General features: G+C 34.5%; 2 protein-coding genes across 5 annotated transcripts; both read left to right on the top strand.

The window, feature by feature from the left end:
• Window positions 1-1,764: 1,764 nt before the first annotated feature.
• On the top strand, window positions 1,765-9,718 carry LOC125074611 (dihydrolipoyllysine-residue succinyltransferase component of 2-oxoglutarate dehydrogenase complex, mitochondrial-like). Of its 4 annotated transcripts, none has more exons than XM_047685970.1 (2): window positions 1,765-1,895; window positions 8,182-9,718. In XM_047685970.1, exon 2 carries the CDS (start codon window positions 8,205-8,207, stop codon window positions 9,603-9,605), a length of 1,401 nt encoding a protein of 466 aa, XP_047541926.1. In that variant the 5' UTR covers window positions 1,765-1,895; window positions 8,182-8,204; the 3' UTR covers window positions 9,606-9,718. The 4 variants fall into 4 exon arrangements, with proteins under 4 accessions (XP_047541926.1, XP_047541928.1, XP_047541927.1 ...); XM_047685972.1 differs by having other exon boundaries at window positions 1,792-1,900; XM_047685971.1 differs by having other exon boundaries at window positions 1,793-2,028.
• Window positions 9,719-11,949: 2,231 nt separating this feature from the next.
• LOC125074516 lies at window positions 11,950-12,732 on the top strand. Its single transcript, XM_047685847.1, has one exon. The coding sequence runs from the start codon at window positions 11,950-11,952 to the stop codon at window positions 12,730-12,732; it is 783 nt and encodes a 260-aa protein (XP_047541803.1).
• Window positions 12,733-15,260: the final 2,528 nt, after the last annotated feature.

Raw genomic sequence — 15,260 nt, 5'->3', positions numbered from 1 at the left:
GGTGCATTGGCGATGTAAGAAATGAAAAAAAAAAATTCTGTACCATGTCTACGGTCTGTGGTGACCACTTATCATTAGGTTATTTTTGCACATTAGCACATGAGCCTTATTAACATTAAAAAAATAACTTGAAACTAAGTGTTCCAATTGGCGGTTGAAAATGTAATAAATGAGTTTGTACAAATAAAAGTTCTAAACTTTCTACATTTACGGTGTGTAGTTACATATAATAGCTATTATTATTTTATATGCGAGATTAATTTTTTTTTCTTTGATTTTTTAAATTCATATTATAAACACAAATGATCAAAGTATATTTTTAAAAGAGGCAACCCTGACGTCTTACCGTGACGTCATCATTTGTGCATCTCCGTGCGCTTGACAGGTTTACCGGCTAAGAGGTGTGAATCTATGAAAGATAGACTATTAGACGATAAAACATTTTATTTACAAATTTACTATTAGTTGAGTTGAAAAATTATTTTAATATTTTGAGTGCATTTTTGTAGTTCTATGAAATTCTATATATTAATAGCGAAAGCCGATTTTTGTCCCAGTGATTTCGGGACAATGGCTGCACATAAAAAATCGTATATAGTTTCTATTTATAAAATAGATTTTAATCATACAAGGAAAAACAATTAATATAATATCATAAATTACACATATTACTTAGGTAGGGTTTCTCGTCTAGGGTAGTAAATTGAGTCAACGAAGGTATTACCATCGGTAAATAAATTTTAAAATCATTTAGGGTGACGTCACCGTGGTTAAATACAATTGGTCTTATTTAATTAAAGATATATTAATTAAGAACTCTTAGTAGTGTAAAATATAGCTGAGCTATTAACAAATTCATTTTCTTTTATGTAATAAGTAGACGGATAAGCGTATGAACTGATGGCAAGTCACCGCCATAGACAACATAGACATTACACTTAGATACATTAACCATTCCTTTGGGCCTATTAGAGTAATATTTGATAGCAACAGTTGCTGTCCTTTAACCGTAGTATCCCCATTTATATTCCCGACGTCCCGCTGACCTTGGGAGTTACGATTTTATATCCCATAAGCCTGTATTCACCCTGGCTCGCTCATCTTCAAAACCGGAACAGAACGACACTAATATTGCTGTTTGGTGATAAAATATCTCAGTAGTATCTGGATGGTACCTACCCAGACTGGGTTGCACAAAGTAAAGCGTAGACATCAGTCAGCCTGCTCTAGCGCCAGGTTCAGATATAATTGCAGGCCCTTTTGTCTACAATTTTACACCATCTTAGATTATATGTTTATTAGGGGGTTGTCAGTGTAAATAGAATGTCAATTTAACCCCCGGGTGGGTTATTTACCTGATTTTCTTCCTTATAATATAAGACAAACCTTGGTCATATGTTAGTAGCGCCATCTACTAGTGAGTAGCAATATTGTAAACACTTTAAAAAAAACGGTTGTAAGGAATTTTATATATTATGTCTTATATATAAAGTGTTTTGAATTTATGTTAATTGTAGCGAATACATGCATTGCAAAAAAAAGTTATGGGTTGATTCGATAAAATAATGTACCTCAGCTTAGCTTATCTGTGGTTTCTCAAAACCCAATTACAGATTATATTAGCACCATAACTACTCGTGGAAATAAGGCAAAGGTTTATAAAATTACTATTTATTTAATTTGAAATATCTAAATACCAATTATAATAGAATAAATTAAAACATTAAAAAAAAGTAAACTAACAAATGTAATTTTCTACGTGAAACGAAACGCAAGATTTTGGCCACATGACAGCCGCCACCAACTCGATTTGAAGGCGACGAAAAGGCATATCGAAATTAATGTAGACCTCGGGTCCCCGACATTACTAACGAGAAAGCTGCATCTCGAATAAAGTGAAGTATTTATCTTTAATACACGTGCGAGCCTAAATGGCTATGCTTACGATAACTATAAAATCGATTAAATAAGTGCCCGTGTCATGAGACCCTGAGCTTACATAACATTTTGTCTGAAAATAACTTATCGGTCAGTGCTAAGAGATTATTTACCTCAAGTAAGGTAAGAGTGTGCTACACCTTTCATTAACACTTAAACTTGCATGAACTAACCTTGAAATCTCACCCACATATGTTTCACGGACCCTCATTTTATCTTTACTAATCACGTATAATGTTTATTTTGTTTTAATCTGTATTGATTATTTTTTTCGCATTATTATAATAAAAACGTAATAATTTGTGTCAAATATATTTTAGCCGGAATGTCATTGCTGTGGCATGTTCTATTTTCAATTTTTTTTTCTTTTTTTATTACGCTTTTTTTTGCCTGTAAAATATTATTCTAAAAAACCGGTTTCGTATTAGACAGAAGTTTCTTTAATCGTAAGATTTTCTCATGATAATATAAAACTAGTTTTAACCAGAATCACTAATTTTCACTCAATTACTATTTAATTATCACTTGAAGTTTGTTCTATTTGTTATCTGTACTTAGAAGATATACTTGTATCTATTTACTCTGTAACATAAAAATTACGAAAGCCCAAAATTAAATATATATCTGGCATAAAATAAAAAAAATATAAAAATTCAAATCTTTAATTCTTTTTATACATTTTAAAATTACATAATGTACTTGACAAGACATACAAATTGAGTATACACTAATTAGTTACACTATTAATGATCTAATTAATATTAATCTGATTGAATAACACTTTTATTATTCTTGAATGAATCATTTTTTGATTTAAATCAAATCTAAACATTTTTATTTTAATAGACTTTTATAAGTACTTTTTGATCAATAATCTTTATCACTAGTTCAGAATGTCAATTTTACCACCAAGAACTGGCAAGATAACTTTAAACATACAAGTTACCCAAAAAATTGTATATTTCCAATTAATACTTTTTGATTAAAAAGTGTCATTCGGGTTAAAGTAGGAATTCTAAAGGTTCCCCATACAATCAAATCTGTTTAAGCGTTTAAGAGTTATGGTAGAATACATAATCTTATCCATAAACTCTGGAAATAAATCATGGGCGGTTATAAATTATTAATTTTCAAAATTACTTTATCTGTCGAGTGTAACTCGTAACCTATTAGTATGACTTGCAATTTAAAGCTTAACAAACCAATTAAACAAAAAAAATATTTGATTCAATGTGTGAGTATAAAATATCATTCTCGGAATATCAAATCAAATACACACCCTTTTAAATCAAATATAAATACTGTTACAATCAATGTAATATATGTTTTATGATATATATATATATATATATACATTTTAAAGATAACTTCTTTTTATCATATATTATTTAAAGACAAAAAATAAATAGTCCAATAATGTGATGCAACAAAAGCAAATACAAAAAGCCGTGTCGTTTTACATCACCGGGAATTAGTATTTGCTTTTGTTGCTTCACTATGATATTCAACATGCTCCATCTGCCTTTTATTTTGTAAATTAAGATTATTTTAATTAATGAATTTATCCTAGGATCAATTTCATGATAATTAATAATACAAAGATTATATATTTCCAATTAGTTATTGTCTGTGACTTCCCTCGCGTTTTGATGGTCGGTTGTTATGTATTTAGCAAAAAAAAGCAGCTTTATCCTTCCTTGGAGTTCAAGCTCACATCAAACTCAATATCATCAATATTAGTTAGGTGGTTTGGCCTTGAAAGAGCGACAGACTGATAGTTACATTAGCTTTTATAATACTATTTATACTATTTATATTTGTATTATTACTGTATGGTTCGTTTACATATTTTTAATTTTCTAAAAGGTTCAATAAATTCGATATTAAAATTTTGTCTACCTATTTCCACTATTGTTTCACACTTTTCTATAATTTCAACATTACGATGTAATGTTAAGGAAAGTCCTTTTTCACCACCTGATTGTTTTCACTTAGATCTATTCAATTACATAATTCATTTTAATGCATTTTTCATCTATAATCAGGTTGATCTAAGAAAGAGGTTAGTTGTATAATATTATATTAGAGAAAAGCCATAAATGATAATTTTTCTTCTTATAGACCCCAATTATACCAATGTCAAGCTAGTGGTTTTACATAAAATAGGCATAAGATCAGAAATTATTGAAATGACCTATAAAAGTAATTTCAATTAACAAATTTAACTTATGAATTCATGATTACATTGTAAAAACTTGCTTGATGGTGATAGACTACATTATAAATAAATGCACTACACTTTACTAATATATTTTTATAGATTTTTGACGTTTTTAATGCTACCACATTGTAGAAAATGTAATATTTTTATATCCCATTTTATAACAATCAGTGTATGCTTTGCTTCTATTTTATGTAGATGGTTATTTGTTTAATATCATTAATTTTAATTGATGTTACATAACATGAAACCTTAACATTTGTTGAAGTTTGTGACTAAATATTAACAAACTAATACCATATTTGGTCATGACCCTCAGTAATGAAGAAACGTCTAGGAAAAAGACTATACAGCTTTTTTTTTTTTTATTAAAATTAGGTAGTCATAATGTACCACTGGATGGGATGCTGTCATTACAGTACTCAAAGAAATATTAACCACCCTTTACACTGCAAATACCAATCTTGGAAGCGAAGATGTTTTTGTTTATGACCTGTTATGCCTGTTATACTGGCTCGCAGCTACTTCAAACAGGAATATAATAAGTATTGCTAGCCGTATCAAGTAAAAACAACTGTAAATTATCTATTAAAAGGTGCGAAGTTGGTCTAATTCGATTGGGGAATAAGATGTTATGTTATTAATATATCCCTTGTGCCTGTGACTTGTAACTCATAGCCTTCAAACAAGTACTACAAGACTAAGTATTTCTGTATGATGGTACAAGATGTAGGCGTTAACCAAAATATATGATTAATAAACTTTAGTGTACACAGGATAACATGACTTAATATCATGACTTAATCTAAACCAGTAATGTTTATTTATAGATTACTCCCAATAATTTTTTTATGTAAATCTCAAAATTCGTGATAAAGTTCAAGTTAAGTGTTGTAATGTTCAGATGGTCTTTTAGAAATGTAGATTTGACGTGACATTCAATCTTGTTAAACAAAAAAAAAGAAACGAGATAAGATAAAGACTTGTATATGCAGATATAGTAAATCACAAATTTTGACTGAATCACTTCACAGATAACATTAAAATTATGCAATACAATGATTGACATACAGATAATTAAAAATTAATAATTATAATTGTCAATTGTCATACATGAATATGTCAAGTGTGTAGATACACTGAATCTTAATCTTCACTTGTTGGTAGGGCTAGCAGGCCCGTCTGGGTCGGTGCCACCCGCTCGTCATGTATTTTACCGCCAAGTGGCAATATTTTGTTTGTTGTTGGATTCCGGTTTGAAGGGTGATTGAGCCAGGGGACAATAAATTAGTTCCCAAGATTGGTGGCGCATTGGAGGTGTAACTAATGATTGAAATTTCTTACCATCGTATGGAGCATTTGCCGGACTGACTAACCATTTAAAAAAAAATACTTTTTTTAGACCCAACCTTTACTGAATTTCTTTCAAAATTAAAACATTAAAATCCAGCTTTACTGAATTTTAATGTTTTAATTTTGTTTATTATTCTTCTTGTGATTTGGTGAAGGAATTATCTTGAGAACACCAATCTCATGCCTTCCAAAAGTGGACCATTTGTAAGCCTGATAAGTCTGCCATTCCCATTAAACTGACCTCATAAAACATCTGCTAATAGTAAATTGATCGATTTTTAATAGCTTGTAAATGTCCCACTGCTGAGCTAAGGCCTCCTATTCCACCACGCTACGGGTTAGATACACATGTGTCAGACGTTAGTTGAAAATATACACATAACCTGCTTGTGTCTCGCGATGTTATCCTTCACAGAGCACGAGATTTACGTTATTAACCTTAATACATTATTGTTACCAAGAAAAAAAAAAAAATGAAATGATTGCTTAGACCAAGCGACTGTATCCACGTTAAAAGTCTATAATAAGACAAATAGTGGCCTCACGATTCTTTTAATCTCGTACTTTGGAAAGCACGTAAATAATATGACTATGCCTGAATTCTTATCGGATTTTCAGCCCTATCGAATTATATGTGAGGGAATAGAGAGTACACTTTATTTTGTCCTATAGCCTATTCCAATCGAAGTAGGAAAAAAGATAAACAAACTTTAGATTTACGTATTTTATGCGATTTGTTAATAACTATTAGTAATTAGTTGGTATTATTTGAGAAATCGTTAAAGATCTAATCTAACCAATGACCAAATTATTAGAATTTGCGTCAAATTACGATTCGAACACACTATAACACAAACATCACCTTTAATTTCTCTTTACTTATTTGTTCTACGCGCTCTGTCTGTATGCACCATTTCCATTTTCTAATCCATAGGATTTTTAATTCACGTGGTAGAACTTTGTCCACGCCCGCCTGGGTTCATCACATATTTGACCGCCTTTATCTTTGTTTCTTTGTGTTTAAATTTGGGTGCGTGAGCCAATGTAAAAGGGCTACACTACAGGCGCAAGGGACGTAACATCTCAGTTTTCAAGTAGCGACGCAACGTCAGGATCGATCCTGTGACTTTTTACATATAGGTAGACGGACCGACAAAAGGGCCACCTGATGTTAAAGGGTCACCACCGCTATAGTAAGTAGACATTGACGCTGTTAGAAATTTTAACCATCCTTTACTTCGCCAATGCGACACCAACCTTGGGAACTAAGTTTTTATATCCCTTGTGCGCGAACCAGTGTAACTACATTACACTGGCTTACTCACCCTTCAAACCGGAACACAACGATAACAAGTATTGCTGCTTGGTGGCAGAATATCTGATGGGTGGGTGGTACCTACCCAGACGGGTTTGCACAAAGCCAAATAAATTTTTGTAAGGAATGATTTTTTTCTTACAGTGCGTTGGATAGGCACTAACTATTTGTTAGCCCACTTGCTAGTCCGCCTACGTAATACTAATAACAAAAATGAGTTCAAATGGCCATTTTAACTTTCCTCGAATCCTGAATGTAAGTCCAAAACTACGTAACCTTACAATCCGTTGTATGCTCATAATACCGTACAGATGGACAGATAATCTCGAATCTATATATATACTAATATTATAAATGTGAAAGTCTGTCTGTCTGTCTGTCGCTCTTTCACTACCAAAAAATGAACCGAATTTGGCGAAATTTTGTATGAAGCAAGCTTGAACTCAAAGGAAGGACATATGCCCTTTTTTGTCTAAAACATGACAACCAACTACCTAAAACGTGAGCGAAGCCGCGGACAACAACTAGTTTATAATATATAATATGATTATAACAATTTACTCCAAAAGCACATCACGTCGTGATATTGGTTTTGTATAAAATGAGAAATCAAATCGGAAGGATATTATCACTATATCGGTTGGCGATTCGTTCAAAGTTTAGAAATCAAAGGCTTATATTAATAATTATTTATTTAATTATCATAGAATTAAAAAAATATATGACCAATATTATAAATTGCTTAGAATAGTCGTTCACTCGCGTCAGGTGTTCGCGGAAAGAAGCCTTGGGTTTGCTTTATACCAAGATGAACCAAGAAGTAGATGATTAATGTTGTCTTAGATTTTCGCGATTATTACACATTGAAATAAAACTAGTTTTTAACGGATTTAATCACGTATATTAATTATTTTAACATTGACTGCCCGTGACCACGAACACTGCAAAGTGCTCGAAACGTCGGGATGTTAAAATAATTAATATACGCGATTAAATCCGTTAAAAACTAGTTTTATTTCAAGTAGATGATTGACTTGATTTATGTAGAAGAGTTATTACGGCAATTCCTCTAAATCTTTGTATGTATCCTTCCACCAAGTCGCAACAAAACAGCGATGCCGATGACGATCCTTTCATGGGCTGTTATCATAATTTTCTCTACCGATCAGCCAAAACTATAAGCTATGTACAAAAATGGCACTCTTGTCATATTTGAAAATTATTAGCTGTTGGATTCTACAATCATTTTATTCATTTTATTCGGCAAAGCCGCTTTGCCTTCGTGTTATGATCTTATTGTTTTTTGTACACAAAGAACTATTTGTAATTAAAATTTTCATTATCTCATTTCCAGGGTAACAAAGAGATCAAATAATAATGTTGCGACGCTGCTCGAAGCATCTTCAGACTATATACCGGAGACAGGGCCAGGGGGTCCGGTTCCGGTCGTCAGAGGTGCCTAAGATCTGCGGAACAGTGCAGGGGACCCGCATTCTCAAACCCAGGATCCTAGCCGCTCACAATCAGGTCGCCTCCATTCACTTCACGAACCCACTCTTCGCCGAGCAAGATGTTCTTACACCAAGTTTCCCTGACTCCGTTTCCGAGGGTGACGTCAAGCTCGATAAGAAGGTAGGCGATGCCGTGGCCGCCGACGAAGTGGTCCTCGAAATCGAGACCGACAAAACGGCGATACCCGTCATGGCACCAGACAATGGTATCATCAAGGAGTTCTACGTTAAAGATGGCGAGACCGTCAAAGCTGGACAGAAATTGTTCAGGCTAGAAATTACCGGGGCAGCTCCTAAGAAGGCGGCCGCTGCGCCAGCTCCTGAGCCACCTAAAGCAGAAGCTCCACCCCCACCGCCACCACCGGCAGCTGCGGCGCCTCCTCCACCGCCTCCACCAGCAGCCGCTCCACCACCACCACCACCACAAGCACCGCCAAGACCGGCAGCACCACCACCAGCTGCGCCGATCTCCTCAATCCCAGTCGCAGCTATCCGCCACGCGCAGGCAATCGAAACCGCCTCCGTCAAAGTACCACCAGCGGATTACAGCAAAGAAATCGTCGGCACCCGCAGCGAGCAGCGCGTCAAGATGAACCGCATGCGGCAACGTATCGCTGAACGTCTAAAAGATGCTCAAAACACGAACGCACTGCTGACTACGTTCAATGAAATCGACATGTCGAACATCATGGCATTCAGGAAGAAGTATCTGGATGCTTTCACCAAGAAGTTCGGCGTTAAATTGGGCTTGATGTCGCCATTTGTGAAGGCTTCCGCCAACGCTCTTATGGACCAGCCCGTCGTAAACGCGGTCATCGATGGAACCGAGATAGTGTATCGCGATTACGTAGACATTTCAGTAGCAGTCGCGACGCCGAAGGGTCTGGTCGTGCCGGTCGTGAGGAACGTGCACAACATGACCTACGCTGACATCGAGCTTACGATCGCGGACTTAGCTGAAAAGGCGAGGAAAGGCAAACTAACCATCGAGGAGATGGACGGTGGTACCTTTACGATAAGTAATGGAGGTGTTTTCGGTTCATTAATGGGTACCCCCATTGTAAATCCCCCTCAATCTGCTATCCTGGGTATGCACGGTATATTCGAGAGGCCGATTGCGGTCAACGGTCAAGTGGTCGTCAGACCAATGATGTACATAGCGCTGACATACGACCACAGATTGATCGACGGTCGTGAAGCTGTCATGTTCCTGAGGAAGATCAAGGAAGGTGTAGAAGACCCGGCTGCCATCGTTGCTGGTTTGTAAAGAGAAAGTGTGTCCTTCAGTCGGACGAATTGAAAATTGTAATCTTAGATACAATTAAATTTAAGATTTCCGGTAAAATTGCTTTTGGAATTAATGGCCGACTGGGGGGGGGGGAGGATTTTATGTACAATATACTCTTAGTAGCATCGATGCAACCAATGCTTGTCACGTCTGGTGTTAATTTGTATTTATTTAATACGTCCATCTGCTCGTATTGTATTATTTATCGATTTATAAGTAATAAATAATAATTTTCAAACATATTTCACGATTGTACCGCTCGTTTTATTCACCTTCATAATATATACAAAATTTTAGTATAATCTGTGCATCAGTGTTTGTGTACAGAATTTTCATATATCATAATTTTATTCCATTTATAATTTTCGGCTGTAAAATGCAATACGTTTGCCAAGTACAGATACGATTTTAAAATAAATGTTTATTTTATATGTCCTGTTAGCTAAGTTTAAATTATTAATTTATTAAATATAGTAAAGATACATATCTGCATTAGCCTTGATTAAAATAACATAAAAATATTTATTTATATAATAAATACAAGTATATCAGTAGTTTTGTTTTGAACATACCTGGAGTTCCTGACCTTTTATAACTAACAACGCAGCCGCGAGAACTTTTCGACCATCATTTATGTTATAATCTTTATTTATTTAATAATAATATATATCAGCGTTGCAGAACTATCGATAGTTGACCTCGGAAACTATTCAGGAAACTACTATTCTACTACAGGAACTATTCAGTAATATCGATAGTATCGATAGCTCTTCGTGAGTAATAATATTGAATTATTGATTACGGCAATCGATAGTATTGCCGATAGCTCTCTGTAAGCAATACTATTGGTAGCACCGACACTATTGTTACTATCGATAGTATCGATAGTTCTGGACTATCGATAGTTAAGGTTAATAGTAATGACAATAGACTAAGCTCCAATGGGGCCCCCATATAAATAAATTGGCGAATAGACTTAGCTCTGCAGCCTATGCGGTAAAAAAAATTAGACTCTTGACTGATGTGGATACGGCTCGCCTTGTGTACTTCAGTTATTTCCATAGTATAATGTCGTATGGCATCCTACTCTGGGGTAATGCAGCTGACAATAATACTATTTTTGTACTGCAGAAGAGGGCTATTCGTGCAATTTATAGATTCAACCCAAAAGATTCGTTAAGAGGTAAATTAAAATAATGACTGTCGCTTCTCAATTTGTTTTTGATAATGTTATGTATGTACGCAAAAACATAAATGATTATCCCATAAATTGTGACGTACATTCTATTAACACTAGGAACAAGAATAAACTTGTTACTCCATGTACCCGATTACACAGGGTTATAATACCCGGCACGAATCTTGACTCTGCGCAGTAACAAAAAATAGATGTCGTTTGAGGTGCGGTCTGAGGCGAGGAGCGCGTTACTATAGCAAACAAGGCCGCCATTACTAGTAACCATAGCAACGGGTGGATGCGTGGCCCCGCGCAGTGCCACCGCGTCTCCCGTCGCCCGCGCATGTTCCTGTGTTGTCTTAGTGTACGCTCATTAACATAAGTTATTATTATATAACGGTTTTATTGTGTAAAATTGTGTTTGATTATTAACTTTGTTTTTGTATTGTTGATTTTGTGGGTTGTTTCTTTTGTTATTATAGTAAGATTTTAACGAAGTATACTAAAATGCCAAGAAAAAATAATATAGTTCTAAAAAGACAAGCTCGGAAAATGATTTACGATGTTTACTGTTTTTTAAAAAACGAAGCTAATGGCAGAAGTGATACTCAAATTAAAGAGAGAACAGCTGAAGCAACAAAAACCTCTCTATGCACTGTTCGGAGAATCGTAAAAGAAGCTGAGCAGTCAGAATTTCTCACAGTATTCCGGACGCCTGGAAAAAAACATGCTAGATCGAAACCTGTAACTGGTATAGACAATTTCGATCAAGGAGTTATCAAAAGATGCATTCATAATTTTCATTTAACAAATAATGAAATCCCAACAGTTACGAAACTTCTGACAAAACTGCGATCGGATATAAATTATCAAGGATCTGAACGGAGTCTTCGACGCATCTTAAAGGATCTAGGCTTTAAATGGAAAGCAACAGAAAATAATAGAAAAGTTCTTATTGAGAAAACCAGTATAAGATTACAGCGAATCAAATATTTAGAAGCAATACAAAAGTACAGACATGAAGGAAGGCCCATAATTTATACTGACGAATCGTATGTCCACGCTTCGCACACAAGTTCCAAGGCGTGGACGGACGGTTCAAAAAAAGGTTTAAAAAAACCGATATCCAAAGGTCAACGGGTAGTTATGGTACATGCAGGGTCTGAAGCCGGTTTTATACCAAATGGTTTATTAATGTTTAAATCCGGAGCCAAAACGGGCGACTATCACGACGACATGAATTATGAAAATTATTCCAAATGGTTAACTTCACAATTAATACCAAACCTACCACCGAGATCCGTCGTGGTAGTAGACAATGCATCCTACCATAATACACAATATAATTTGGCCCCAAATTCAAACTCCAAGAAATGCGACATGCAAGCCTGGCTGACTGAAAAAGGAATTTCGTTTGATCCAACAATGTACAAGCCACAGTTGTACGAACTAATAAAAACGAACAAAGAAAATTTAAAAAATTATAATATCGATAGATTGTTAGCACAACACAATCATAGTGTCCTTCGCTTGCCGCCCTATCATCCGGATCTGAACCCCATTGAAATGGCGTGGGCCGCAATCAAAGGTTACGTTAGCAGCAAAAACGTAGCGTGGAACGTCACACGCGTTATGGAACTGGTGAAACAGAAGGTAGATGCTATGGGATCAAGTGAATGGCAAAAGTTATGTTCAAAAGTAAGGTCTATTGAAGACGACTATTGCAAAAGCGACCATGTAGTGGACCAGTTGACAGACCAACTTGTTATTCAAGTGGGAGATTCAGATAGCAGCAGTAGTAGCGATTGGGAAGTCTTTGATGATGACGAACCCGGTCCGAGCACCAGTACCAACCCCAGTACCAATCCAAGAACTTCGACTTCATTTGCTGATTTTGAGGGTTTCACACCGTTGAGTGATAGTGATTAATTTATTTTCTAATAATATTTCTAAATTTTATTTTTATTTCTTTTTATTTATTTATTGATACAATAATTACTAAATATACAATAATTAACCCGTTGTGTTTTATTACGTACCTACCCTTTAATATATTAAATATTTATTTTAAGCTTTTTAGATAGTACGTGATTTTCGCAAGGACTGTACCTGCGCAGAGGACGCCATGTTAGGTCAAGTTTCGTGCCGGGTAGTATAGTAACTCTTTTTTGGGGCAATGTATACGTTTTTACAATAGGATCCCAGAAAACGTTCAAAATTATTCAATTAAAAATTCAAAAGAATCGTTAAAGAGCGTTTATGTGCCTAAGGATATTACAACACTAATGACTTTTTAGTTGACTGCACACCTTGGGAATGGAATGATCGCCTCCAGGCTGTTTAAATAACTAAAATATAATTATCATCGTACATGGAAAATGGTTAAAATATATATATATATATATATATCCCGCTGAGTTTCTTTCGCAGGTTCTTCTCAGGTACAGAACCGGTGGTAGATTTTTGACAATCAATAAGCAAGTGTAAACACTTCTATATTGAATAAAGATTTTTGACTTTGACTTTGAATGGTTTTTGCAATACTATCGATAGTCTATCGATAGTCTATCGATATGCAATATTATATTTATAATAGATAATATATTTATAATAGATAATCGGTCTGACAAATGTTTGTTTAATCACAGAATTGATTCACTCACATTCATTCACGCGCCTCTTGTCTTGATTCATCAAGACAAGAGGCGCGTGGTGAGAATGGCGTAATACAAATATTTTAATTGTTACACTAGTAGTGGAGTCAATTAACAATTAAAATAGGCTTTTTACAAGCAATTTTAACCGGTATTTTACATTTAATAAGGCTTAAAATCAAGTGGTTATATTTACAGAGAGGTTCGTTTTAGTTCCACGAATCAGTTCATACGTATGAGAGTATTCAGTTGTACTACGGTCTGTTTTAAAATTCAGCAAGGTAATACTGTCCTTTAAATTCATAACAAATTTAATGTAAATTATCACTTAAGAATGTAGATACCGATACGACTTGGGAACCTTCAAAAAAAGAGCGCACTCTTTCCTGAAAGGCCTGCAACGCACCATGGGATGTGGTATAGGCAGATATCCATGGGCGGTGGTAGTCACTTTCCATCAGGTGAGCCTCCTGCTCGTTTGCCACCTTTGACATAAAAAAAAAAGATTCCAGCATTTTTGGTTTGTCTTAGTACGTATTTATGAATATACTTTCCGAACCGTTAGTCTAGAATAAAGAATATTTTGATTAGATTAAAAGAAATTCCGTAGTTAATATTTTTCATTAATTGTATTGATGTTAAAAATAATTGTACAGTACTAAATATTTGTATTTGTTTTACAATTCAAAGAACACTAACTCCAAGCTTACCATAGAAATACTTTTTGTTTATACCTATGCGAAGATAGATAAAAAATATTTCAGTTTGCTACGAAGGTCAAGCTTATAAATAACTAGGCTAGGTAAAAGAGGAACGCTGCTGTTAGACCAATTAATAAATTCCTTTTATACAAAAAAGGTTTTATTTTATGATATATAATATATTTGATTTAAAAATCAAATCATATAATATGAAATAATTTTAATGTAATATTGCATTATAGCTAAGCGCCATCTAGTTGACAGAAATGTAACCATTTAGTTTAACATGTACAAGATAGATGGCGATAGTTGTACCATAAAATACTTATTAATATAATTTTATTGATTATAATTTCACTGCTTTATAAAAAACGCGAAACTCTTAAATTTATTTTGAATGTTGTTAAATGTTCTTTAAATAAGGTAATGTCTAATAAATCTCTTATCTGACTGCAAATTCTGCATTAGTTACAAGAGCGACTAATAGATGGCGTTAGCATGCAATTAAATCGCGCTTACGAAGTTACATGCTCGTGAGTATAAGAAGAAGTCCAATGCGTTCACTCGTCCACAAGAGACTTAACATTTTAGTAATTTTTGAGCATATCGGACATATTTAATGTATCGATATCAAATAAAGCCTTTTCTTAAGTAATTAAATCACGCATTTATTTTCATTTGAATATGAATTGTGTTGTGGAGGTGTGTTAGACGTTAGTATCAGCGGTACAGAACTATCGATAGTTTGACTATCGATAGTTGACCTCGAAAACTATTCAGGATATCGATAGTACTATCGATATTATCGTATTGATCAATACTATCGATAGTATCGATAGTTGAGGATAAAAATAATAGATTTTGCGAAACTATCGATAGTATCAATAGTATTGCTCATGGGAAACTATCGATAGTATCGGTACTATCGATAGTATTGACACGTGACAATACTATCGATAGACTATCGATACGCAACACTAGTTAGTATAGTAAATAAAATTATATATACGATACGGATGCGAGTGCGAACCCGGATCGGTTAGCTAGTTTTTACTAAATTCAGAAATATTGCATATATTGGTAGGTACGTAAAGAAATCTAA

Source organism: Vanessa atalanta, chromosome 28 (genome assembly GCF_905147765.1).
Source record: "Vanessa atalanta chromosome 28, ilVanAtal1.2, whole genome shotgun sequence".
Lineage (NCBI taxonomy): Eukaryota > Metazoa > Arthropoda > Insecta > Lepidoptera > Nymphalidae > Vanessa > Vanessa atalanta.
Note: the sequence above shows the minus strand (reverse complement) of the source record. Positions and strands in the feature narration are given on the sequence as shown.

What these genes read in the sequence shown, in the direction of transcription:
- LOC125074611 (XM_047685970.1), top strand. Translation starts at nt 8,205, where the DNA reads ATGTTGCGACGCTGCTCGAAGCATCTTCAGACTATATACCGGAGACAG.
- LOC125074516 (XM_047685847.1), top strand. Translation starts at nt 11,950, where the DNA reads ATGGTACATGCAGGGTCTGAAGCCGGTTTTATACCAAATGGTTTATTA.